The 27,544-nt window shown below is 35.5% G+C and overlaps 1 protein-coding gene and 2 long non-coding RNA genes across 14 annotated transcripts in view; 1 reads left to right on the top strand and 2 right to left on the bottom strand.

The window, feature by feature from the left end:
- The window catches only part of LOC143896009 (uncharacterized), a 96,313-nt gene extending 87,854 nt beyond the window's left edge, over window positions 1–8,459 (bottom strand). Inside the window, exon 1 of the long non-coding RNA XR_013256533.1 lies at window positions 7,432–8,459. This is a non-coding gene — a long non-coding RNA (uncharacterized LOC143896009). The remainder of the gene's footprint in view (window positions 1–7,431) is intronic.
- LOC143896006 (brefeldin A-inhibited guanine nucleotide-exchange protein 2-like) lies at window positions 2,207–5,450 on the bottom strand. Of its 8 annotated transcripts, none has more exons than XM_077403555.1 (6): window positions 5,335–5,450; window positions 4,555–4,945; window positions 4,347–4,483; window positions 3,596–4,270; window positions 2,778–3,482; window positions 2,207–2,709 (listed from the first exon to the last, which is right to left on the bottom strand). In XM_077403555.1, the coding sequence occupies exon 4, from the start codon at window positions 4,176–4,178 to the stop codon at window positions 3,654–3,656; it is 525 nt and encodes a 174-aa protein (XP_077259681.1). In that variant the 5' UTR covers window positions 4,179–4,270; window positions 4,347–4,483; window positions 4,555–4,945; window positions 5,335–5,450; the 3' UTR covers window positions 2,207–2,709; window positions 2,778–3,482; window positions 3,596–3,653. The 8 variants fall into 7 exon arrangements, with proteins under 8 accessions (XP_077259681.1, XP_077259683.1, XP_077259687.1 ...); XM_077403557.1 differs by lacking the exon at window positions 5,335–5,450 and adding an exon at window positions 5,054–5,070; XM_077403559.1 differs by lacking the exon at window positions 5,335–5,450 and having other exon boundaries at window positions 4,555–5,072.
- A 12,186-nt stretch (window positions 8,460–20,645) lies between the features above and the next one.
- Window positions 20,646–25,162, top strand: LOC143895998 (uncharacterized). 5 transcript variants are annotated; one of them, XR_013256532.1, is made up of 6 exons: window positions 20,647–21,100; window positions 21,241–21,360; window positions 21,423–21,503; window positions 21,662–22,493; window positions 22,968–23,054; window positions 23,269–25,162. It is a non-coding gene; the product is annotated as an uncharacterized LOC143895998 (long non-coding RNA). The 5 variants fall into 5 exon arrangements; XR_013256530.1 differs by having other exon boundaries at window positions 20,646–21,100; window positions 21,241–22,493; window positions 23,269–23,680; window positions 23,976–25,162; XR_013256531.1 differs by having other exon boundaries at window positions 20,650–21,100; window positions 21,241–21,503.
- Window positions 25,163–27,544: the final 2,382 nt, after the last annotated feature.

Genomic DNA, 27,544 nt, shown 5'->3' on the forward strand with positions numbered 1-27,544 from the left:
ATACACGTAGACACCGAAAACTACGGAGCGCACTATGTGGACTTTGTCATCGGCAACCTGGGACACCTAGACATCGAATTCAACGTACGATTACACCTGGACACCGAAAACTATGAAGCGCACTATCTGGATCTCGTCATCGGCAACCTGGTACACGTGAACATCAAATTCGAGGTATTATTACACCTAGACACCGAAAACTACGAAGCGCGATATCTGGACCTCGTCATCAGCAACCTGGGACACCTAGACATCAATTAAGGTATTAATACACGTAGACACCGAAAACTACGGAGCGCACTATGTGGACCTCGTCATCGGCAACCTGGGATACCTAAACATCGAATTCAAGGTATTAATACACGTAGACACCGAAAACTACGGAACTCACTATCTAGACATCATCATCGGCAACCTGAGACACCTAGACATCGCATTCAACGTATTATTACACCTGGACACCAAAAACTACGAAGCGCACTATGTGGACCTCGTCATCGGCAACCTGGGACACCTAGACATCGAATTCAACGTACAACGTACGATTACACCTGGACACCGAAAACTATGAAGCGCACTATCTGGATCCCGTCATCGGCAACCTGGGACACGTGGACATCGAATTCAAGGTATTAATACACGTAGACACCGAAAACTACGGAGCGCACTATGAAGACCTCGTCATCGGCAACCTGGGACACGTAGACATCGAATTCAACGTATTATTACACCTGGACACCGAAAACTATGAAGCGCACTATGTGGACTTCGTCATCGGCAACCTGGGACACTAGACATCGAATTCAACGTACGATTACACATGGACACCGAAAACTATGAAACGCACTATTTGGATCCCGTCATCGGCAACCTGGGACACGTGGACATCGAATTCAAGGTATTAATACATGTAGACACCGAAAACTACGGAGCGCACTATGAGGACCTCGTCATCGGCAACCTGGGACACGTAGACATCGAATTCAACGTGTTATTACACCTGGACACCGAAAACTATGAAGCGCACTATCTGGACCTCGTCATCGGCAACCTGGGATACCTAAACATCGAATTCAAGCTTGATTCATAAGAAACGACTTAAAAATTCCTTAGCGGCACTTTCTGCCAAGCGTAGAGAACCTTCTTTTCCGTTGACTCAAAATATATATTATTACCATATTCGTATGTATTTGACTGGAAATGAATGTCCGGGAAAGAATCTACCATATGAAATCGTTTGTATTTCGTATGAAGACTTTTGAAGTGCAATTGAAAAGGTTTGTGAGTCATTCGTTTAATTGTAATTAATTAATTATTTTTACACCATGCATATTTAGCCGAAATAGATAAATTAATAAAAGTTTTTATACGGAATCGTTTGTATTTTGTATGAAGAGTTATGAAGTGTGATTAAAAAGGTTTGTGAGTCACTCAGATAATTTTAATTAAATATTTATAAACTTGGTAATTAGAGCCGAAATATAGATTTTTAGTTATTCATGTTAAAAGAAGAAGGCGCTAGTGTTCCCGAAGGTCCGTCTGCAATCAGAATTAATATGAACGTTTTAAAAATTATTTTATACTGAAATAAATAAATATATAGGCTAATAAGTCTGTAGCTATAAGCAATAGTTGCTAATTAAGTTTGTAAAGATGTACCAGCTGTGCAGGGTAAAGAGCAGGTTATCTCAAACGCCCTGCCACAACCCAATTAAAAGAGACTTAAATGTCATTACCGTTGAGAAGTACTTCTTGCCATTTAAGTTAGCATGTCAGAGCAACCGAATTGTCCATTGCGTTCCACCTTGAATTTTTTTTACAGTCGTTTATTAGGATTGCCCTACTTTTAAATTGAGCACTTTTAATGTATTATTATTATTAAACTACCGATATATCGATATATTATTAGTAATTTAATATTAAAACTTGACAGAGTGACGTAAACTAATTCGCTCATAGTATTATAACAAAGTATTATGCGTTCAAATTTTCGAAAGCTAGCTTCTTTACTATGCTTTCTCTTTATGTCGATCGATTCAGATAAAAATCTCCGAAGTCTTTCTTTCTCTCGCGATATTCCTAGAGTAAAACTGTACAAAAACTCTACGAAAGTGGCGATATTTTTCACGGATCTGGTTTGAGTCTCGGCTCTTGGGGAAGGTACGCATGTAGAAAGAGTACGCCAACACAGTTTATCCTGCTAAAATAGTTATCAATCTCTATAAGTTCTTTATTGTTTACACATAAATTATAGAATATCTAAACGTTTCTTTTTTTTCGATGTCCTGTGAAATTGTACAATAGAGTTACAAATAAAGATAAAGCCACACTTTACGTATAATCTGATTCAGTCTTTGCTAATGTTACATAATAACGTGCGAAAGAACTAACAGTTAGACTATTTAAGAGGCTATTTAAGAATTTTAATTAAGATACTGAAAGCATAAAACTGCTCAGCTAGCTTTACACAAAGATATTGGTCTTCTTCTTTATGAAATCGTCAAATTATGATTATGATACATTTCTACATTATCACCAGCATCGAATCTAATCTTATTTATCGTGATACTCTTGAGAAACTGTTAATCCATTGTCTTAACTCGATCGCGGCGCAGAACTGCGTCCACCAATGTTGTTCCTCTCCCTCCAATCGATTCCCGTAAAAGCTGTCTACATATTGAACAGTCGATACAACGACGGCGGATTAGTCTGAAATTAAGCACACGTTAACAATCACTCTTCTTACTAAAATCACAATTCTCTTTTTAATTGCATACCTTGATTATGACATAGACCAGCACGGGAGTCAGATCGTCGGCAGCAGGTATGCCTTTCTCCGACGCCATGGGGAGGAGATTCATGATGGTAGTCGCGCAACGAAATACACACTGCAACTTATCCCTAGGAGTCTTATACGCCGATATCACAGCCAATTCAGCCTGCGCCCATGACCAATGGCATTCGTAATGATGAACTTTTAAAACCTTTGTAGGTCCTTGTGATTTGGATGAGTTACGACCTTTGCCAACTTTTTGATGTGACCGTGAAAAAGCTGGTCCCTATATACATCTCCATCTTCATTTAGATAGAGCGCATTGTGGTGCAGCCACCTGGCCACGTCCTCCGGCGAAGTACCGAGCAGTCCTTGCTCCTGCAAGTACTGCACACTCTTGCCGGGCTTCCAACTAAAGATCTTGATATCGGCCTCCCATACCTCCTTTTGTTTCTGTACTTCATACTGCTCCGGCGAGTCCGGCACCTCCTTGTTGCCAGTCAGACTGGAGACTGGAGTTGGCCGACGAGAGGCTGCCAGCGCTGCCGTAACGCGGTAGCGGGGTCTCCGGCATCGTATCCGGTGGATGTGACAATGGTTGCTGATCCGCTGGCACGCTGGGATTTACGTAAAGATCCCGACTCCACTCCACCATGCATTTCAGAATAGACACGAGGCACTCGAGACCACGAATGCGCATGGATTTCTCCTGAAAGAGCAAGACACTAATATTACATACAAAACTTTATATTGCTTGTTTCGAAGAACATTCTCTGTTCCAAATAATACACCTATCCTGTCATCCTCTTTCTTATAACGCACCTGATTTGGCGATGCACCTAGCTCCAGAGCTTGACAACCTTGAGCAATCTTAGAGAGATCATTGACGAGCTTCTCGAAGAGATTCGCTGCTGAGATCGCAATCGTAGTTAACGTAGATGTCGACGACGCTCTGGGCATCCGCACAGATCCTCGTAAGCGCATGTATGACCATCCACTTGTGCTCAAAAGAGCTGCTACAGGTCTTGAGGATGTTCATAAAGATCTCCTTAAAGAACACCTCAATCTGCATCTTGAGGTGCATCTTGAAACGGGCGAGCAGCGCCAGGAACAGCGCTAACGACAACTCGAACACTTCCGGCACCAAAGACACGCCATTCTTCGACAGCACGACACACAAGTACTGTTTAATGGCGATAACAAACATCTCGTTAGAGCGCAATATTGGACCGGCATTCTGCAAGATTCCCAGAAGTAACTGAAGCGACAAGATCTTGGAACGGAGCTCGTGCGATATTGGATCGGGAGTGCCGTCCGGCAGCGGTTTCATAGAGAGCTTGCAGAGAGCGCGAAACACCAGGACTGCATCATTTTGCAGCACATGGGTGAATTTTGCAGTTACCATGTTGTCATTCTCAGTGGCTGCCTCGTCACCGTTGTTCTCCGGACTACCGTTCTCCAAACTGACTTCCTCTTCCAATGGCACCACGGATTTTACTACATCATCAAGAATACTCTTAAAAATTGTTTGAGAATCAATGTCATCATTACTAGGAGCATTCTCTGGACTAACCTTGGCTTCAGTTTCGCCGTTTGCTATGACAGAACCCTCCTGCTGATGTTCCCCATCAAGCCTCACGATCTCTTCCTCCGCCTGAGTCTCCATTCGCGCGAAGATCACGTTGATCATCTGCGTGAGAGTCGCACGGGCTGTTGTTTGATTCACCAGGTTACGCGACGCCAAGTAAACGTTGTAAACAGTATGAATTGTTTAACAGTACCGTACTCTCGTATACCTCCACACCTCCGCTGGCTTGTCATTATAGTCAGCAGAGCTTTAATAATCTGCAGCTGCACACCCTCATCGGTCTGTAGACCGGTGAAGCAACCGCAGATTGTCTCGACAATGCGCACAATCAGCAGCTTGTTAGGCTCCGTTGAATCAGGCACATTGCCAGTGAGATGGCTATATGCGATTAACTTCTGCAGGCAGTCCAGTGCTGTGTCACCACAATCCGTAGTTACTAGCTCTGACATGCTGATTCAAATGGCAAGAAGTACTTCTCAGCGGTAATGACATTTGAGTCGCTCAATTGGGCTGTGGCAGGGCGTTTGAGATAACCTCTTTACCCTGCACAGCTGGTACATCTTTGATCTCGTTACGGAGGTCCTCTGCAAGACAGAATATTAGTCACAAACTTAATTAGCAACTATCGCTTATAATTACAGGCTTATTAGTCTGTATATTTATTTATTTCACTATAAAATAATTTTTAAAACGTTTATATTAATTCTGATTGCAGACGGATCTTCGGGAACACTAGCGCCTTCTCCTTTTAACATAAATAACTAAAAATCTATATTTCGGCTAATTACCGAGTTTATAAATATTTAGTTAAAATTATCTGGGTGACTCACAAACCTTTTTAATCACACTTCATAACTCTTCATACAAAATACAAACGATTCCGTATAAAAACTTTTATTAATTTATCTATTTCGGCTAAATGCATGGTGTAAAAATAATTAATTAATTACAATTAAACGAATGACTCACAAACCTTTTCAATTGCACTTCAAAAGTCTTCATACGAAATACAAACGATTTCATATGGTAGATTCTTTCCCGGATATTCATTTCCGGTCAAATACATACGAATTATTACCATTACCTAATTTACCTAAATAGAAATCTTCTTCCTGACCGATAAGTCTATTGACCTAATTTCGAAATACGCGCGCGATATCGAAACTGGCGATACCTGCGCCGCCAGTGTTGAAAAAGTGAAAGTGACGTTTCTGATTATGACGTCATCATATAACATCGGCGTTAGGAGGAGGAGGAAGTATCTTAATAAAAAATTTTCACATTTGGACTTTGCGTTGCAATATTTCCGCTCGTAGGGCACGTAGCGGAATATTATGAGAGAAACCCCCCCCCCCCTAATTGGACCCCAAGCTATCGATCAAGCCTACTTAGAACTTGATCCGTTCACTCGTTATCGAGATCTCAACATCTCGTGTACTCGCAACCCGTCGCGTCGCGTAAAAGAGTCACGGTCGGTCTCGCTCCGCGTGTACTTGGCGCGAGACACTACCGTGTCTCTTGATAATCATGTAATTTACAAATATTTATTTAAAATTCGAAGCTATGATTTCTACTAAAAGTAAACTTACATTTCAATGGTTGATAAAAAAAAATTTTTTCATATAAAAAAATATATAAGTATATATGTATAATTGTAAATAAAATATGTCTATACATGTTTTCCTTCCCTTATATAATTTCTATTCGCATATACAGGCAAAATAATAAAAAGATAAATCTAAAAATAATTAAAAAGATTATTTTCGCATTGTATTTAAAAAAAAAGAGAAGTTTGAGAAAACGAGAAAAATTTGCCTATATATAGGCCTGTATAATCATATATAAATGTAACTGTTGTTATATGTATACATATAAGAAAATTTTTTAGAAATTATATAAGAGAAGGAAAACATGTATAGACATATTTTATTTACAATTATACATATATACTTATATATTTTTTATATGAAAAATTTTTTTTTTATTAACCATTGAAATGTAAGTTTACTTTTAGTAGAAATCATAGCTTCGAATTTTAAATAAATATTTGTAAATTACATGATTATATACTGCTTTTACAGGCTATCTATGTAAGCAAATATTGAAAAATGAAATTTACAGAACTTGTAAATTTTGTCAAGAAGGTTTAACAAGGTCCGACATATATACATCAGTTTCGCAATTGGTTAACATGAAAACAAGAGGAGGCTTAATTCATGCAAATTTACATTTTTTTAATTTAATCAAATATGTTGAAGAATGTTTCTCTAAACACGCGACTAATTCAAATGTCTTTAATTTAACGGTAGATGAAGTATTAAATAATTATAAATTCACATTTCCTTGTAAAGATTACGGTTCAGACATCTTGTCTTATGCAATTTTTTATTATATTCGACTAAGAATGCGCCAATTCACTTACCAAGAAAATCAAAAAGTAAAAAAAATGTATTATTTAAAGAAAAATGTCGAAACTTAACAACGTTTAATATTTAATATTCTTTATTAATATATATTATGAAAAAAAACTTGACAGCGAATTAACTATTGGACTTTCAAAATTTGAATAGTATACGTACTATTCAAAACTAATATAGTTATCCAATAGTTACTTCGCTCTCAATAGTTTTTTATTAACACGTTCATTTGCAACAATAATGTGTATATCTATATAAATGTAAATGTACCTATTATATATACATATATGAATATATTTATAATATTTCATACAGATATATATTGTTATTTCAAATCCTTCAAAAAATACTAAGAAATTATCTACATAATTGTTTCACTTATATTGCATGCATAATGTTTTAAGTATAATTACATTTTTTTCAACCATTACGAAACTTTCAATCCTTCAAGAATAATTAATGCTTTTAGTGTTATTAATGCTTGGTGTTATTAAATAAAATTTAAGTTATACAAACAATTTCCGTAATTTTTACATTATTTATACAATTTGTGTAAATAATAAAACGTCTTCTTGTCATTTAAAACTTTGTAAGAAACAAAACTTTATAAGCAAGTAATTTGAAGCTATATATATATGTATATATATATATACCTATTGTTTTCACATTTACCATACGATCGCAGCGCTCCGCGGCTAGCGGACGATCTGTGAAGCACAGGTCGTTACATTAAGAGGCATACCCCCACCACGGGAGTTTCGCGACCTGTGTATACGACCGTGGTGGTAGCCTTGATTTCTTCTCCGGTTAATGGCGTCTACACTATTTCCGTTGGTCTGTGCCTCCTCAATGGCATCGCTTCTCGTTTTCGACATCTCGATGATTACGACACTGCTCGATAGCCTTATCGAGAGTTAACTTGTATTTTTGGAGCAGCTGTTCACATATTGTGGAGTTATTAACCCCACAAATTATAATTGTTTTCATGAGGCTGTCTTGTAACTCGCCGAGTTTGCACTTTATGGCCCTCTGTTTCAGCTCCGTGATGAACTGTTCTAGAGTCTGACCGGGTTGCTGTCTATATAGGGTATCTCTTATAGGGTAAATTCTCCTTTGGCAGGAAATGTGCCTCGAACTTTTCGAACAGTATTGCAATTTTGTCCTTCTCTACTGCTGAGAAAGTGAAGGTCGTGTATATTTAAAGCTTTCGTCACCAATGTAGTGCAGCAATTGAGCGCACTGAGTCGCTTCTTTTCTCTTGTTAATTTCTGTTGCCACGAGGTAGTTTTCGAACCGGGACCGTCATGTCTTCCAGTTCTCGGACGTTGCCTGACATACTCATCGGCGAAATGCTTCTGTAGTCGCTCATTTTCATCGTTTTTTGTAACACTTTGTTACTTCACCTTTATAATTTAGATCGTAGTCATTTTCTTAACGCTGACTACCGACTGCGCCATGTAAGGTGGACAAGGTTCAGAGAAAGTAGTCTGTACTCGTGGCAGGTAGGAAGCGAACTGAACTTTATTCACAACGACTGTAGGCGGTCGTTGCGCTCTTTGTTTCGTAAGGTGCACGCAGTGCCATCTACCTTACAATTTCTACAAAGATGATCTAAATAGTGATTTACATTTTTATCAAACAGTTTAATTTTATTTTATGTAGCACATTTTTTACATCTCTTTTATTTATATGTATTACTGTAGTTTTATTTTGTTGAATTTCAGTACTTGTTATCGAATCATAGAGCTTATATCAGAATGGGGGGGGGGGGAGTGTCTGTGAAGTTGGCATATTATTTTCCAGCAGATCAAAAATAAAAGGCAGTTTTTGTCGCATGCAGTCGAGCTCTATAGTTTTTGATACTTTTTAGTAATAGTTCTGGTGATTTTACCCAAAAAACAGTCGATCGAAAAAATGAACTCTTTAGAAAATGCTTTAGTATGTTCAGAACTATTCGAAAAATATTTTAGATAAACCGGAACTGTGACATTTCGTACAGCATATCACCCTATTCTCTCTAAATACTCGGTTTTCGAGCAGTATTAATTTTTTAAACAATTGTACAACATTGCTAATGTCGGGAACTCTTTAGAAAATGCTTCAGTACGCTCAGAACTATTTGAAAAATATTTTAAATAAACCAGAACTCCGAGATTTCGGAAAATTAGCAGATAATTTTTTCAATGGACTTTTTTGGCAAATCAACAGAACTATTATTAAAAAGTATCAAGAACTATAGAACTCGACTGCATGCGACAAGAACTCTTTTTTATTTTTAATTTGCTAGAAAATGATCTGCTACGGGAAGTTAGCAGATTATTTTTTCAATCGACTGTTTTTGGGGTAAAATCACCAGAACTATTACTAAAAAGTATCAGGAACTATAGAACTTGACTGCATGCGACAAGAACTGCCTTTTATTTTTGATCTGCTGAAAAATGATATGCCAACTTCACAGACACGGGGGGGGGGTCTCTCTCTCTTATACATTTAATATAATTAAATTATAAAAATACAAAATTATATTCTTAAAATAGGGAAAATAGTACATCCGTTTTATCTTAAAAAAAAAAAATGATCTTATGCTGCAATAAGCTAAACATACATCACAATTTTAAAATTTATAACAATTTAAGAATATTCTTTACGTATACATTTTGGGATCGTTGACACACACACACAACTACATGTTGCTCATACCTTTGTAAATAGTGCCGATTTTAATCCAAAGCGACGGCACCGGAGATAATTTCGGAACAGCAGCAGCTTGAATGTTAATATCCTCATTTTCTTTCAAGTTGTCGAGAAAAGGAAGACTGGGCTTCACCGTCAGTTGCATTGCTCATTTCTGTATCAGGCAGGTAGACCTCGATCACACTTTGATCTAATGCAACAAAACATTGTATTAAGTTGAGACAGGCTGTTTTATTTTTTATAAACTATTATCAATTTATTAGTGTTAATTACATCTATCATTTATTGATTATACATTTTATTGCGCAAACAACCTTCACCCGACGCGGCCGAGTCTATATATAGCTGTCGGGGCTCTAAATTTAATATTTATTACTGGGCGCCAACCAATTTTTATAAAAACTGGTAAAAGTATATTTGAACAAACAGAAACTCAGGGGTGGGTAGTTGGACAGACCCTCGAATATGAATAATATGAATTAAGTAATTACATTAAGTTTTAATTAGTATATTATAGTTCGTTTTACAATTACTAGGTTTCGTTTTAACTTATCTCAAGTAAGAGAATACAGATTAAATAATATATGTTACTTACAATACGATTACCGATTACAATTCCTTCTCGACAGATTCTTACTCACGATCAACAATCGCTTCCACAATACAATATCTCTCATCGCCGAACAATCGACGGTACAATTACAGCAGGTGAACGACGGCCGTCCGACTTTAGGGTTGGTTTATAATAGCCGTAACCGTTGATTTAAGCCGTAATCTTTAAGAAATTGACCAATCACAGTCGATTATTCTTCTCACATTCGACTGTGATTGGTCAATTTCTTAAAGATTACGGCTTAAATCAACGGTTACGGCTATTATAAACCAACCCTTTTATCGGGGGAACGACTCCCGGAATTACAGTGTATCGCAGTACGGCTTTCCGGAGAGTAAATTCTCCGGCAGTCCGGTGCTCCGGCCGAGGCCCAGCGTGAGCTGAATAGTTAGCGCGTGCGCATTTCACCGATGGGCCGGTTGCTTAGATCGCGGATATTCGGGCAGCCCGTCGGCTTTCTCCGGGGGCGGCTGCTTTGGTGTCCTTGTCCGCCTTGGTCGAGTCTGAGTGCGGTTAATATCGCTATCACGGTCTTACATACAGGTCTGGACACTCCTATGGTGGGGGTAGTAGGTCGCAGATAGTCGCCAAAAATTGTTTGTCTCTTGGCCGCGAGAGTCGCTGCGGTAGGGTAGTAAACAGAGATAGAAATATAGTCGCTCTCTGTCTCTCTTACATAATTGTACATAACCACATAACGTAGCGTAGCTTGCTATCGAAGATATAGAAAGAGTTGAAAAAGTGACCGAGTCTCATCGAAACGTGAACGTGTTCGGACGTGTTTCGTCCAAAAACATTTTTGAGAACATATCCTACAGTATATTAAAGTTGTATGTAAAAATGCCTAAGTCGTGCGTCGTGCCGAATTGTAAGTTTGTGTACTGTGAGACTTCAAAACGCTCAGTGTTTCGCGTACCAAAAGACGCCAATCGGTACAAACAATGGGTAACAGCTATTCCGGGCATTGTTACACTAAAGCCGACACACGTAGTTTGCGACAAACATTTTAAAGAGGAAGATATATAATCCGTGAATGGATCAAACGAGACTCGAATGGTCGGATTATCGCATAACTAACATTATCGCACTAACTGTATAACATAACACTTTCAGGTTATTTGTGTAAACAGATACTTAAGCAATATCAATCGTGCGCGACTTGTGTAGGAGCGGTCAGATTGAACTCCAGTTGCACCTCTTCTGTCAGTCAACTATAGTTCAACTGAAATCCCGAGGCGGTTTAATTCACGCGAATTTACATTTTTTTTCATCTCATCCGCTATGTAGAAGAAATATTTGCAAAATATTCATTTTTGATTGACGTGTTCGATCAAACGCTTGAAGAAGTCCTCGAGACCTACAGCTTTAACTTCCCTTGTAAATATCATGCTTCCGAGGTGCTTTCGTACGCGATAATTTATTATATCCGATTAAGGATGCGACAGAACGCTCACCAAGAGAATTTAAAAATGAGAAAACAATTCGTCGTACAAAAAGAATTGTCGAAACTGACGAATCAATAAAGTATTTGCAACGAAAATTTTAATAAAATGGACTTATTTTTCTTTCCTCAATATCCTTGCATATCACCCACGGTCTTATATCACCTACAAAAAATACTTTACTAATGAACTGCTAGGCAAGCTACGTTATGTGGTTATGTACAATTATGTAAGAGAGAAGCGACTATATTTCTATCTCTGTTTACCCTGTTTACTACCCTATCGCAGAGACTCTCGCGGCCAAGAGACAAACAATTTTTGGCGACTATCTGCGACCTACCCCCACTACTGAAAATTGAGCGACGGTCCATCAGACCTGTATGTAAAGGTGCCTTTTCATGCTGACGCTCGACGCTCATTTTCAGCGGCAAGAAGGTCGCATGACCACACGTGACGTCGGCGTCAATTGAAATTCATGAAAAGGAAAACAGCGTCAAAATTTCGGCGTCTTTGCGCTGCTTTGGCTTTGACGCTAAAGCTGAGAAAATCCAGCTTTCTTTGCTTGACGCTAGCGTCAGCGCGAAATCACGTGATTTCGCGATACGCTGAAACGAGCGTCCCATGAATTCGCACCTTAAGACCGTGATCGCTATCTCCTTTTTGCCTTTACTTGCTGGCACGGGTTGCTCCCCACCGATAGTTTATTTGCATTGTCTATTTTAAATTTCGTACAACGTTTCCCACTGAGTCAATTTAATTAATCATTTAAGTATTATTACATACGATATTGCGTATTATACAGAACATTTCAGGTGAGATTGTTTTAGACATCGATATTATACATATGGAACACATTATATAGGGTTATCTGAGGTATCGCATCTGAAGTATTGGTATTACATTTTGGATAGAATATAGAATAATAATAGAGTAATATCTGTATATAGGAACTCCCGACGAGTCGGATCACGTCGATGTTGAGGGAAATATAAAATACTGTTACAAAGTAAACACTCTAAAAATTGTGACATTTAAAAGACAAAATAAGAAGATAAAAAATTATTAGCATATAATATAACGTATTATACAGAAACAATGTAAAGCTATATATAATTATCTAGTTTATTCCAAATTTCTCATTTAATTATTGAATTTATATGTATTATTTTGTATTAAAAATTTTGTCTTGATCCCCAATTAATAATTTCTTGGCACACACATAATCCTTAGTGATAAAATAAAAGTAATAAAAAAATACAAGTCTAATGATAAGAGTGATGATATTTCTATTGAAGAATAATGTTATAAACAGTTTTAGTTGAATAATGATATATTTCTTAATATTTATATATACCTTGTAGATCTATAGCAACGTAATATATCTTCTATTGCTCTGCACCATGTTTCCTGCTTCGTCTGTAAGATACGCATGCAGGTTTTTCATATCAAACTTCATTCTGATAGATCTACAAACGAAATATGTGCATTATAACTTTGAGCCTGTTATGAGGTCGAGGATTATGAGGTCAGACGTGAGGTATAATATCAACAATATATACGACAGGATCGGAGACAAAATGACAATTATAGGAGACAAGGCTAAGAAATTATGTAATTCTTAAACTTTTCTGCTTACCTAAAACAATCAGGCGTTGCGAGCAATCACACAACAGCTAATAGCTACTTTTCGATTCTTGTTGTCGGTCTACCAGTTCCTGTGCGATTTTCCAAGAGAGGAGCAATAACAGTTAACAATATTTCGAATGTTGGCGCAGACACACGAAAATTCTCTTGGAACTGTTTAAAGGTAATAAATCTTGGCACGACGAGTTCAACAAAATTTTGGGGTAGACTTCCGAAAACGGCCCCCCTCCGATTTCGATGAAACTTTGTGAAAAGCTTCGTTTTGGGTTAAAATGAAAGCCCTTAAAAGGAATTTTGGCGACTCCTATGATAAAGCCATTTTTTTAGATAAAATGATAAAAAATATAGGAAAATCTTCGTAATTCTACAGGATGTTATAAATTGAATATATACTGTTTGTATTTAATGATTTAATGTTTTTATTATATACTTACAGCAGAATACATAAATAATATGCTTTGTAATATATTACACTTTCCACGCGAACCGAGGTTCACGCACACCCCCCCGTGCTTTCGGGGGAGGTGCGGTAGTCCCGAAATAGTTCACGCATACACTTTCCACGCGAACCGAGATTCACGCACACCCTCCCCGTGCTTTCGGGGGAGGTGCGGTAGTACCGAAATAGTTCACGCATACACTTTCCACGCGAACCGAGGTTCACGCACACCCCCCCCCCGTGCTTTCGGGGAAGGTGCGGTAGTACCGAAATATTTCACGCATACACTTTCCACGCGAACCGAGGTTCACGCACACCCCCCCCGTGCTTTCGGGGGAGGTGCGGTAGTACCGAAATAGTTCACGCATGTACTTTGTAAGGCACACTGTGTGTCTAGTTTAAAAGATGTGGAGCTCCCCGCAGGGGGGCGGAACCTACTGCCCCCACGTATACACTTTTCACGCGAAACGAGATGTCACATAAGTTCGTGGCGCGCTTTACAAGCTTGTTTATATATATACATACTAGCTTCTGACCTTGATTATTTAAATACAAACAGTATATATTCAATTTATAACATCCTGTAGAATTATGAAGATTTTTCTATATTTTTTATCATTTTATCTAAAAAAATGGCTTTATCATAGGAGTCGCCAAAATTCCTTTTAAGGGCTTTCATTTTGACCCAAAACAAAGCTTTTCACAAAGTTTCATCGAAATCGGAGGGGGGCCGTTTTCGGAAGTTTATCCAAATTTTGGCATCGTGCTGGCTTCGGACTTTCTTTTTCTTCGTGCATCACCGTTGCAAGCATTATCTCAACCTCATCGTCGCTTTCGTCGTCGTCATCGTTATTTTCACAAAATACCTCGTCAATGACTTTTCTTATCTGATATGCCAAAGCCACAGAAGATGCAATAACTAATTCTCTGTCTCCTATATTCATATTTGTACCACGTTGATTTCTTATGGTAACTGAACAAATATAGTACATGCCAGAATAAAACATTAACCAAAAAGAAACTTGAATATTTTATTGTGAAAATGTACATGTGTCAATAGCACTGTGAGTAATAAGAAAAAAAATCGGGTATACAGTAATGATAAGGACTTTTGCGTGTTCTATATGATGAAGTAGTAATTATACAAACATTTAATGATACTGTATTTTAACTTAAGTGACAGTACACTTTGACGCTTTTCAAGACACTACACACTTTACATAAAAAAACAAAAATTTCCATGTACACGAGGCCCAAGAAAAACTGGAGTACGGAAATGTGTATTTATATTTGTGATGGAAGACCGGAGAATATGACACGGAGAGCAGATTAAAAATATGTTTAAAAGGAAAAAACTTGCATTTTTTATGTTAATATTACGTATTACTACACGTGTGTATGGCACGCCGTTTTGCTATTTTAAGCCCGGTCTACGTAGGCCGCAGTTCGCAAAACGCAAGACACACGCACAGTCTGCATGTCAATCTAACCTCTTTGTCTTTTCAATTTAAAATCCGCGGGTTTTAGTTTAATGGAAGAGAAGGGGCAGAGAAGGGGTCACCCAGCTCATCCATCGAAAATCATCGAGGAGCTGGGTGACCCCCACTACCGAAAAAATTGAACCATTTTAAGAGTTTCGTCATTTTCCGTGTAATGTCGGGCTCTTTCGTCAATTTATCGTCCGCCTACATTTTCCCACCTTATACTACGTTTCTTCGACTGTCCAATCGCAAAGCTTCCGCTAAGGAAGGGGCTCCACCCGAGGCATCACCCGAGGCTCGTTCAAAACTTTTTGAACGGGGGTTTTGATGAGTTTGGTAAGTTGGGTGACTTTCTGAACGCACCCCTCGTGAACCGTTGCTGTAGCGCAACGCGAACCGCGCCTCGTGCGCATTGATACACGAATTTGCCAACGAAAGTAGTAACACAGTATAACCATACCCAGTAGCGACACTGAGTGTCGGCACCTTTGATGTAGTTGTCCTCAAGTCACGTGGTACGTCGCCATATTGTCAGATGTACCGGCGCTACAATTGAAATGTACATATATAATTAAAAAATGTATATGAGTATATATAATTAAAAAAGATTTTTTGCGCAATTTTAATTATAATCCAAAGAATTTCTTGAAGTAGAAGAAATGAAAATAATACTTCTGTGTATTTTGTATCATTTTATTTCAAAATTTTTCGTAACTTATTGTGTAAATAGAATTGTAAAATGTATACAAAATATATATAATTATTGAGCTCAAAAGCGAATATAGATCATTGGGCGCAAAAGCTAATATTTTTATTTGTTCTGTCATTGAGTAAAAAATGCATAAAAATATTTAAAAAAATACTTATGTTTATTCCGAATACTTGCGTTAAAATTTCATAATTTTTACTGAAAATTTTAGTAATATATAAATATTAAGATATCCATTTTTTTTTAATTAATTGTTCCTCATGGACATCCTTCAGTAGAAAGAATGTGCTCCAAATGTCAATGTCAACTGAAACAATAATTGGAATAAGTGAAAACATGTAATATTCACTATCATTATGTGCTGTTACTGTATAATACTTACATAAAAAATAGTAAAAATGTTAAAAAAAGTAGCAGAAATGTTAAAAGGAGTAGCAGAAATATTAAAAATTTATTTCAGAAAGTAACACATGCATTTTGACATTCACAAAGTTGCCAAACACATTTAGTTTTATAACAATAAAATTATAAACGAACTTCAATAATAAATTTAATTAACGAAAACACATTTACTTTTATAAAAGTAGATATTAAATAATTTGCATTTATAAGGAAAATACAGACATTAAATTCTAATCGTGACGTAAAATTATAGTTTTTCTGTGTCCGGATTGCGATTTGAAACGTTTATTAATAAATTTTAATGTATAAAATAGTCGAACTCGAGCATATAATTTCAATAAATAATTATGCGGAAAATGTTGACACGGATGAATAAATTCAACTTCTTTAAAAATGGTAATGAGGATACGAATTATATGCTTTTGTACAATCAATTCCTCAATTTTAGAAAAAAATAAATTTTCCAACGTTTTAAGATATATTACGAAATCATCGTGCGGCATAGATAAATTTCCGAAAGGATTATCTTCAGTAGAATTGTAAGCCCTAAAGAAACAGTAATATGAAGTTTCATTTAAGTCGATGTACGAGTGTGCATATTGAGAACAAATCTCACACGAATGTTTTTGAAGACATTTACGTATTACGTATCCACAAATATATCGGAACGCATCTTGTTCGTTTACGTCCATCTGACGATAATCATGATCATCCAAAAGTATTGGTGTAATGTCATCTGTCTTAGGTTCAACATCCATATAATTCTTCTCTCTAAAGTTTGTAATAGCTACAAATATATCAGCACTGTCTCTTTCACAATTTCCAGTTTCAGCAGTACAATATTTCATAGAAAAAATTTTTCTGAATGAATAAAAAAACTGAACTAGGGTAGGATTAATAACATTGCCGTTCAATCCTCGAATAGCCGAAAAAAAGTGTTCCAAACAGTCCTGAGTAAAACGGCGTAATAATAGAAATTGCATTTCTGGAAACACATTTTGCAAATGTTCCCACATTTGAAGAAGAGAATTTATATTGTGTTTCATGCATTTGAAAACTTGAACTTTATTAGAAATATTAACACCAGTTTTATTAAATATCGTTATTTTGGATAAATAATCTTCAATTTTTGAAAAAAATTCTAATTGATATTGCGCTCCCCGAAAAGCTTGTTTAAATTGTGATGGATGTTGAACCGAAGATGAATTGAATAGATCAAAGTAATCGTTCATATTTTGGATAAAATCTGCTGTTCTAAGTGCAATTGGAGCAACCGCAGGTTTAAAAGCTCCAGAAATTACCATTTTCCTCAAGCTACTACTCACTGTAAAACTCAAAATTTGTGTAGCCAAATATACTTTCATTTTATCGAAATTTGAAAATTTCATATGCTTATCAGTGAGTTTAGGTGCAAGTCGAAATTGCCTAGTTTGATCTTGTTGAAATAAATCATCAACGCACTTCCAAGATATAGGTTTAGAGTCATACTCAATAATATTGTCATGGAAATTATTCCTGACAGCTTTAATTATATGAGGTGAATCAAAAAGATGTGAGATTCGCTCGTTATTAACAAAAAAAAATGGATTGTTCTCTGTCACACCTAAGTATTTAGCGGTTAATTTAAAATTCCCTCCCATGTCTGAAACAAACGCTACTACTATAAACCCCGCATTTTGCAGTTTTGTAATTGCTTGAGGAATAATGGTTGTTAATTTCCTAGCAGAAAATGAAGAATGAAGAAAGAAGTAAGCCAAAGGTTGTTTCCAATTGTTGCAAATCCCTCTGATCATTAAAACTGCAACATTACATGCTGGAAGATATGATTTACCATCACCCAAGTCTTCAAATCCAATGACTTCATCCTGACTTATATTATAATACAGATTTGCTTTAATTGATGCTTCATCAATGCATAAAATGCAATACTTCTCGAGAGGTGACGAAGAAGCCTGTAACTTTTTTTTCAAAACATCGAAAACAAAATCATGCAAACCTGGAGTAATTTTCAAATGTTCAATCATGCGTTGTAAGGTTCTTACACTGGGAAGGATAAATTTTTGTGCAAAAGAATTATAAATTCTGCCTCCCCCAGAAAACAATATATCTAAACAAAACTTTTTAAATGGAAGCGAATATTTTCGTCCTTTGGCTGACTTATATCTACTAAGACGTACTTGAGTTTTTACAAAATTTGCAATCTCTGGTGGTAGAAATTCGTCTGTAGCTTCACAATATTCATTCAAGGACATTTTTTGTCTTATTTTTGAAGTTTGTATCTTATTTTTCTGTCGTTCTAATTGTTGTTTTAATTTTCGAATTTCTCGATGTAACGCTTCAATTCTGCCTCTCAAAATTCTTTTGCGCGGGGAATGATTAGAAAATTTTGGCTCTGTTTGACTATATTGATGCAACTGTTGTGGTTCTGTTTGAGCATATTGATCCAAATATTGTAGCTCTGTTTGAGCATACTGATGTGACACTGATTCCACTTGCTCATGTTCATATTGCCCATGATGGTCGTTAACTATAATATTTAAAAATACTACATCACTTATGAAACTTAAAAAATTAATGATTATATTCCATTCATTACAAAGAAAAAACGAATATATAAATTATAATAACCATACATCAATTTTATTTTCTAATTCACAAAAATTTCATGTTACTAGCATTAGTTAATTCTATATTGAACTAAAATTATTACCTAATATTGACTGACATTCAACTTTGTCTGAAAAGCCAGTTTCAAATAATTCCAATTGTTGCTTATCATAGTTAGATTTAATGATATCACACTCAACTGAAATATAGTAATTATGTTCACAAAATTTTTGATATTTCCAACCATACACACACACACACACACACACACACACACAGAGTTCAAAACTGCTTACCTGATATTACTGTATTTTCCTCAGATTCATCACTCAAATTAAATGTTGCGTTGTTTTCACTTGATAATTCAAAAGATTTATCATTTTCCATTTGTTCGGGGATTGCATGTGGTTGAAGTCTGTTTTTCAAATCGTTTAAAAACATCGACGATTTAAAATGATCACCACAAACTTTGTAATTTTTATATAAATTTTCTGGTGACGTGTTAATTTCGCGACCACATTTTTCCAACCACAATTTTGCTCTGAAAGATGTTTTGTATAAAATATTAATGAAAAAACACTTGATATATAATTCAATTAACAAATCCGCTAATGGAAATTATTTTTACCTATCTGGGTCTTTTGGAAAACGAAAAAAACTGGGACCAGATTCACGCCCAGAAATATTTGAACAATTCTTCATGGCACAACTATATCCACCTCTCTTCATTAACTTCATTTTAATGTAGCACGTCACACCCGGAATTTTCTTATCACTAATAAAAAGACACAATTTATTCAAATAAAAAATATGTCATAAAACTGTGGAGGTTGAGGTTACCTACGATGTTCGAGACGCAACTGGGCGCAACCATGTTGTGAGATGTACGGACTCGCACATGCGCACTAAAATTTTATTCCGGGTCGGACGGCTGAGTGTCGCTACTGGGTATGGTTATACTGTGGTAGTAACTGCACCGCTACTGCCATCCGTGGTGGCTTTACCAATTTACATTTAACGCATCAACCACTAACAGATGTCGGCTTACACAGGCAATCTCTCTTTCTCTTTTTCTATTTACTTCTCTTTAAACAGTTACTTTTGAGATTGTTATTATATATGTTTCATGATATGAAACATCGAACTTAATATTTGTTCTAAGATTGTATAGAATCTTTACTTGAATATGTACTTACATTTGATTTCGTATCGAGCATGTACCAAAATGCTTATTTAATTGTGATACTTTCTACAAATAACACATTTTCGTATAGCAAAATCGGCACTTTGCATAGTAGAAGGGCAACTGTTTATAGGCAAATTTAATTTCGAAAGGTATTTGTAAATTATTTAGTTTGTATAATCGTTCGTGTTTCTTTTTTTGGTAATTATGTAGTATAGGGGACCACTCTCCGATGACCTTGACCTTTACATATGTTGTCAAGGTCACCCTTCTGAGTGACCGTCAGAAGGTTTTAGCTCTTGGTCATTATTCGTTAAAAAGTTATTTAAAAAAGTTTGGAAAATATAACAGCTATTTTGAGTATTGGAAGGCATAAATGACTAATGAAAAATTCAACATAGTTTACGCATACACTTTCCACGCGAAACGAGTTGTCACATGGGTTCGTGGCGTGCTTTACGAGCTCGTTTAAGTAGAGGTGATATTAAAGTTTTTTTGTTAAAGCAGAGAATAATTTATTTCGCGAGAAAGTTGCTGCTTTACCAAAACACAACAATTTATCAAAACAAGTGAATTTTCTTCTGAAGTAGAGAATACTTTATTCACTGCTTAAGTATCTGTCTTTCCATTTTAGTGAGATCGACATCTAGGTAGATTTCATTTTTTTTCCAATTTTTTTTTGTCATTATTTCTTTTTTGTCTTCCCTGCTCTTACATTCCATCACTGTAATCTTATTATTTCCATATCCTATTAACAGGGTTGGGAAAGTTACTTTTTAAAAATAATTAGTTACAGTTATCGTTACCGAGCCAAAAAAATAACTAGTTACCGTTACTAGTTACTGATTCTCGAAAGTAACTCGTTAAGGCCCTTGCACAATGCTAGGCAACAGGCAATAGGAACAGGGAATAGAAATAAGGAATAAGGAATTATCGCCTCCAGTGCACAATGACGCGATAGCGACAAGAACCAACCAATTAGAACTTTCGAATTTTGTCGGCTGCTTCCTAGTTTAGACTGATCCAAGCGAACATAACCCAATTCTCTTGTATTTTGAATTCTTGCTGAGAATTAAATATTAGTGCGTTTTAAGGCTTTCGTTGAAGAGTAAGTGAAATATATATTATGAAATATATAATATAGAATTATATATATATATATATATATTTATATATATAAAATTCTGTATTATATTATTATATATGGTTTTATTACTATAATAATATTTTCATTAACATCTTTTTTAGATCATGTGCTATGGATGACGAAAACATGATGTTATTTATCTGTGCAATGCAAGTAGCTAGCTTAGCATTGTACACTGCATGGAAAGCGGAAAAATCCAAGCGTTGGAGGAACAGGCGATGGTGGGTCCGTCCCATCAATACTTGGCGTGCACAGTACGGTGACTTCGCAATTTTGTTTGCAGAATTAAAAGAAGATGAAGATATGTTTTTCCAATATACGAGAATGGATGTGCCCACATTTTACGAATTGCTGCGACTAGTAGGTCCGTTCTTGCAGAAAGGAAGTATTAGAGCCCCGATATGTCCAGAACAACGTCTAGCAATAACTCTAAAATAAAGCTATATATGTTTTAAAATGATACATAATATATTTCATGCACGAATTGAGTTTTTGAAAGGTTATCAATTAACTTTATTGCAGATATTTGGCAACAGGGGATCAGATGCTATCTGTAGCTTTAGCATACAGAGTAGGAGATTCCACCGCTCATCCCACACAGCACATAATATTGCAGAAATATTGCAGTAATATTGCAATATAGTGGAAATATTACGTATTACAATGAAATATTTCAGAAATATTACTGATGTATTACACGTTTTTAAATAATATTGAAATATTACAATAATATTGCTGCAATATATTGTTAAAATATAATACTTTAAGTAGCAAAAAAATGTCAAATGACATTTTAATGACATCTTATTGACGTCATTAAGACCTTATTAAGGTATCACACAATCACACGTATTGCACAGATAATATATACCAGTTAAAGAATTTTGGACTGAAAGAAAGAAAAATCTAAATCAAAAAATGTGATGAAATCAAAAGAAACTGACTTGTACTTTTGGGGAATAAAAGTGATTAAGATAATTTTTATAATTGGTGGTATTTAATTTTATAAACTTGTTATTTGTTTTGTAATAATAAAAGGTAATTATATATATAATTAATTTTTAATTAAGAGCCAGTAAGTAAATTGATAATAAAATAAATGGATAAAATTTAAAATTTATATTTCTTATATAATCAATATTAAACTTTTCAAATTACGAGTTTGTCACACGGATAAACAGAACGTTTCTGAGTGCGTAAGTGGAGGGAAGAACGCTAGCGTGTGTGGCTATGCGCTTGGTCGCAGCACCGACCCCCACCATTTCCGGTTTTCTCTCGCTGTCTCTTGCATGGCTCCGTGGGATCACGCAATCACGTGTACGACACCGCACAGAAACAATCGTGTTAATTTCAGGTAATTTTTTTTTTATTTAATAAATATTGTTCACACAAATATTTTTAAAAGTATTTTTGTATAATTATTACTAATATGTACATTGTACATATATATTTGGCGATTTGTCTTTAAATCCAAAAATAAGGATTACGTGGCATAATGGTCTGCAAAAACCACATTAATATCATAAAAACCATTTCAATGACCATTTTAAAATATATATATTTGCCTTTATAGCCTTATTGAACGAGTCTCTAATGAAATTATTTATTAAAGGATTCATACTTAAATCTTGAAGCTAACTTAACCTCAAAATTTTTAACAGTTTAATCCAACTGGAGCCCTTATTTGGAGATACGTGACAGAAATATGCCGATTCCAAATCTCCTAAAAAGCAGTTTAATCATTAATTAAATGATTTAACCATAAATTATTTAACCATTTACATGATTTTATAATAATTATTGTTCTTATGCTATATATATGTTACAGTATTGCTTTCCATCAGTGGATGTTCATGCAGTCCAGAGCAGCACCAAGCAGTTTGATAGAAAAGCAAAAGATTTATTTATTAAATATGTAAGTAAGAAAAAGTTAAATTTGATATAAACCATATACTTTCCAATTTTAATCGTCAATACTGAAAATCCAAAGTATACGTGTAACATCAACTACAGATTTTCAGTATATAGATAGTGAATATGACAATACAGATTCATACTTAACCTACTTTTATGTTTAAAATATATAATTAGATGTAAATAATAATTACTGTTTTTGTATTATGTTGCAGTGTTGCAGTGTTCATTTATTAGATACATAAGTAAGAAAAATTTAAACTTGGTATAAACTGCGTTTCAATATTTTAATATCCAGTACTGAAAATCTAAAGTGTATGTATAACATTAACCATAGATTTTTAGTATAGACAGTGAATATCGGAACACGTCATACTTAACCCCGTACTCTTATGTTTTAATATGTAATTATGTATGAAATAAACAGGGTAATTTTTATTTCGTGTGCCAATCATTTCCGCTATAATTATCTCAGAAAGTATTAATTTATTGGAAAAATGTTTCAGATAAAAGTTGGAGAGTTCAAGGAGGACCAATAGACAATTTTATTAGATTTTGAACCCGGGACCTGTGTTAAGCCTAATAGGATCCAAGTCAAATTATTTAAATAGAAACCCCCTTTTTATGGTATCATCTTTTTCTACTAATTAATATGAACAACTTTTATCTGAAACATTTTTTATTTGCCTTATAATTTTTGAGATATTCAAGAAAAACTTGGTATCTTTTTCAATATTTAGCTTACAAGGTGGTCCTTTCGCGGACCCAGCTAGTCAAGTAACAGTCCATCATGAGGTAATTGAAAACAAACATAGTGACAAACATTACACAACAACCCAATAATTATAATAATATAACATGATTTTACACGCACGATTTAATTGTATTTAATTATTTACTAATTAAAAAAATATCACAATAGTAGTGCGGTTGGACTCGATTTAGGTTAGGTCAGGCATGACAGTACGAGTAGAGCAATATGCGATTGGATCCACTACTTATTTAACCTCATATATCAGAGCAAAACATTCGGCAAGCCTTTATTTTCAAGGTATGTACGAAATCCGAAAACTTCAGGGAATATTTTAAGACATGAATAATGTATTATCATGTATTATTCGTTGAAAACCTCGGCCGTGGCGATTTGCATCATTCTATCTTTCTCGTTCATTAGATGTAAACAAGGATAGAATGACAATGGCAGGCTCCGCGAACGCACATTTAGAATGACTTACTTCTTGTAAAGTGTCGGTAACCTTACTTGATTTTTTGTACACATGTCCCTTATTACTGTATATTTAACATATATCAAATTTAGGTACTTATCTAATACTTGTTCTCACGAAAGGACCACTTTACAATAGATGTTTGTCAATAAATGTTCGTCGGAGTGAAAAGTGGTACATGACTTTTTTACTTGATTTGGTTTCAAGAATATACTGTTGCAATAGTATTCTAATTTCTTTAAATAATTGTGTATACATAAAAGCTTCAAGAAAATGTATACACAAATATTTAAAGAAATTAGGGTATTATTGCAATAGCATATTCTTGAGACCATATCAAGTCAAAAAGTCTTGTATCATTTTCTCCTCCAACAAGCATTTATCAAGATATAAGCTAAATATTAAAAAAATTACCAAATTTTTCTTGAATATCTCAAAAAGTATAAGGCAAATAAAAATGTTTCAGACAAAAGTTGTTTATATTAATTAGTAGAAAAAGATAATATAATAAAAAAAGAGAGTTTTTATTAAAAAAATTTGACTTAGACCTTACTGGGCTCAACATGGGTTCCAGACTCAAAATCTAATAAGATCATCCATTATTCCTCTATAAACCCTCCAACTTTTATCTGAAACATTTTTCCAATAAACCAATACTTTCTGAGATAATTAGTGAAGATAATTGGCATACAAAATAAAACTCACCTTGTATAATTAGATATAAATAATAATTACAGTTTTTGTATTATGTTACAATGTTATTCTTTATCAGTGGAAATTCATACAGTGCAGAGTAGCATGGAGCAGTTTTGACGAAGAAAGAGATAGAAAGATAATATCAATATTATTTTCTTAATATTGTATGTAATACTATTATTAAAAATAACAGTTTGATAAAATTTAATAATATTTATTAAAATGTTTTAATTACAATATTAATATTATTTTAAAATTGTATGTAACAATACACTATTAAAAATAATTTAACAAAATTTAATAAAAATTATTAAAATGGTTTTTTAATTCCTAGCAATATTATACAAATATCACGCAAATATTATAGTAATTTTACCGTAATATTACTGATATATTGCAGTAATATTACCGCAATATTACTAAAATAAATATCAGTAATATTACTGATATTCATTTTCGCGGATATTTTAATATTACTGAGATATCTCAGTAATATTACTGCAATATTTCTGATACATTTCATTGTAATATTGCAATCGAAAAATAATATTGCTGCAATATTTCTGCAATATTATGTGCTGTGTGGGATATAATTGTCAAGGAAACATGCTCTATTATAGCAAATGTTCTGATGCCAATTTGTATGAAACATCCCACAGAAGAGGAGTGGACAAAAATCAGCAGTAATTTTTTAGAATTATGGAATTTGCCAAATTGTGTTGGAGCAATCGATGGCAAGCACATAACTATCCAGGCACCTCCGAACTCTGGCTCAATGTACTTTAATTATAAGAAAACTTTCAGTCTTGTACTGATGGCTGCTTGTGATGCTCGATACATGTTTACGCTGTTCGACGTTGGTGCGTATGGCAGTGAAAGTGATGGTGGAATTCTCTCCAGATCAGACTTTGGACAATCTCTGTACAATGGTACGCTCAACATACCTGCAGGCACTGCCTGTCTACCAGTAAGTGACAAGAAAGTATCCTATTACTTTGTTGGGGATGAAGCATTTCAAATGTCTACACACGTGATGCGACCTTATCCGGGGAGAAATTTAAATGAGCAAAAAAGGATTTTTAATTATCGACTATCTCGGGCTAGAAGAACGATTGAAAACACATTTGGAATCTTTGCAGCCAGGTGGAGGATATTTCGAAAAACAATATGTGCTGGTCCAGATGCTACCAGTCGGTTTGTGCTAGCAGCAATGTGCTTGCATAATTTTTTAAAAACTAAAAACGACGAAAAAGCCCCGCTGCAGCAAAGGTATTGTCATCCCCAATTTGCAGATAGAGAAACGGAAGAAGGAAATTTAATCGAAGGAGAGTGGAGACAACAGTCACAAGACAATCATATAAGACCCATGGGGAATGCAGGAGCACATCGAGCTACTAGAGACGCATATGCAATGCGTGATACTCTCTCGTCATACTTCATGACAGCAGCTGGGGAAGTTCCTTGGCAATATGAGTACATACATCGAGGGCAACATCACGATGTACTTTATCCCGACGAAACGGCGGAGCAATCTGTATCTTATCGCGGTACATCAGTGTCTCTTATATTGTAATATCTGCGTATATTGCAATATCTGCTGATATTGCAATTTACATGAGTTTGCGCACTACGTTCGACAACGGACAGTATTCGATTACACGATCATGCAAAATGAGACAATAGGCGGTAATATTTGCAGGTACATTTTTTTTACAATCAAATTCTATTCGCACATCTACGGTGGCGCACTTGACAGATTCGTTTTGTCGCGAGCAATCAATGACAACAAAAGGTCCTTCCATCAGGAATGTATACAAGCTGCAAAGCGTATCGAAGGAATCGTATCCGTAATAAGTTTTACGAAAACGCGCATACATATCGAAAAGAACGGCGTATCGATTTTTAGTAAAATCCAGATTCATGTCGTCGTACGGATAAAATTCGGAGTTTAGATAAAGTTTCACGTTGGTCAAATTACAGGCATCGAATACGCTAACATTTTGAGACATGATATTCTTGCGGCCGGTCTGCAGCGCAAAGATAACGTACCGCGGCTTCTCCAACTGAGTCGCCGTTTTGACGGCCCACGAATGCTTGGTCGTGCTCTGCAACATGGGATACTCGTACAGATCCCACGAACGGAAACTGACACTAAGATATCGCCCGCTTTCCAAGGCCCGTAGCATAGATAGCTTATTGACCTCGTTTAACGTAACGTGAAGCATTCGCCACTGTATTTTAAACAATTCGATTTCCGGCTCCGTCGCAGGATTTCCTACAATGCAATTGTTATCGCTACGCGCACGTATCAAAATTAATTCGTGACGAGCATTAACAACGACGCGTTTGTAATCCTCGCAAAAGCCCAGCAACAACTTGAGCGGTACGCAAAAGTTAATGTATCCTTCCGGTATGCTCGATGTAACGTCCCAGCCAGCATTCCGCATGAGTTGAAAATCATTATACGATAGCGATGCGTAGTTCTTGATGGTACTGGTTATGCCAACGTTTCTGTTGCGATCAATCTCCACACCGTTGAGCTCGTATCGAATCTCATCAAACATGAACG

This window comes from Temnothorax americanus, unplaced genomic scaffold (assembly GCF_048541705.1).
Source record: "Temnothorax americanus isolate GAGA-0224 unplaced genomic scaffold, ASM4854170v1 Scaffold172, whole genome shotgun sequence".
Classification (NCBI taxonomy): Eukaryota; Metazoa; Arthropoda; class Insecta; order Hymenoptera; family Formicidae; genus Temnothorax; species Temnothorax americanus.

Bases quoted from the DNA above. Each gene is read 5' to 3' on its own strand.
- LOC143896006 (XM_077403555.1), bottom strand. From the start codon at position 4,178: ATGGTAACTGCAAAATTCACCCATGTGCTGCAAAATGATGCAGTCCTG.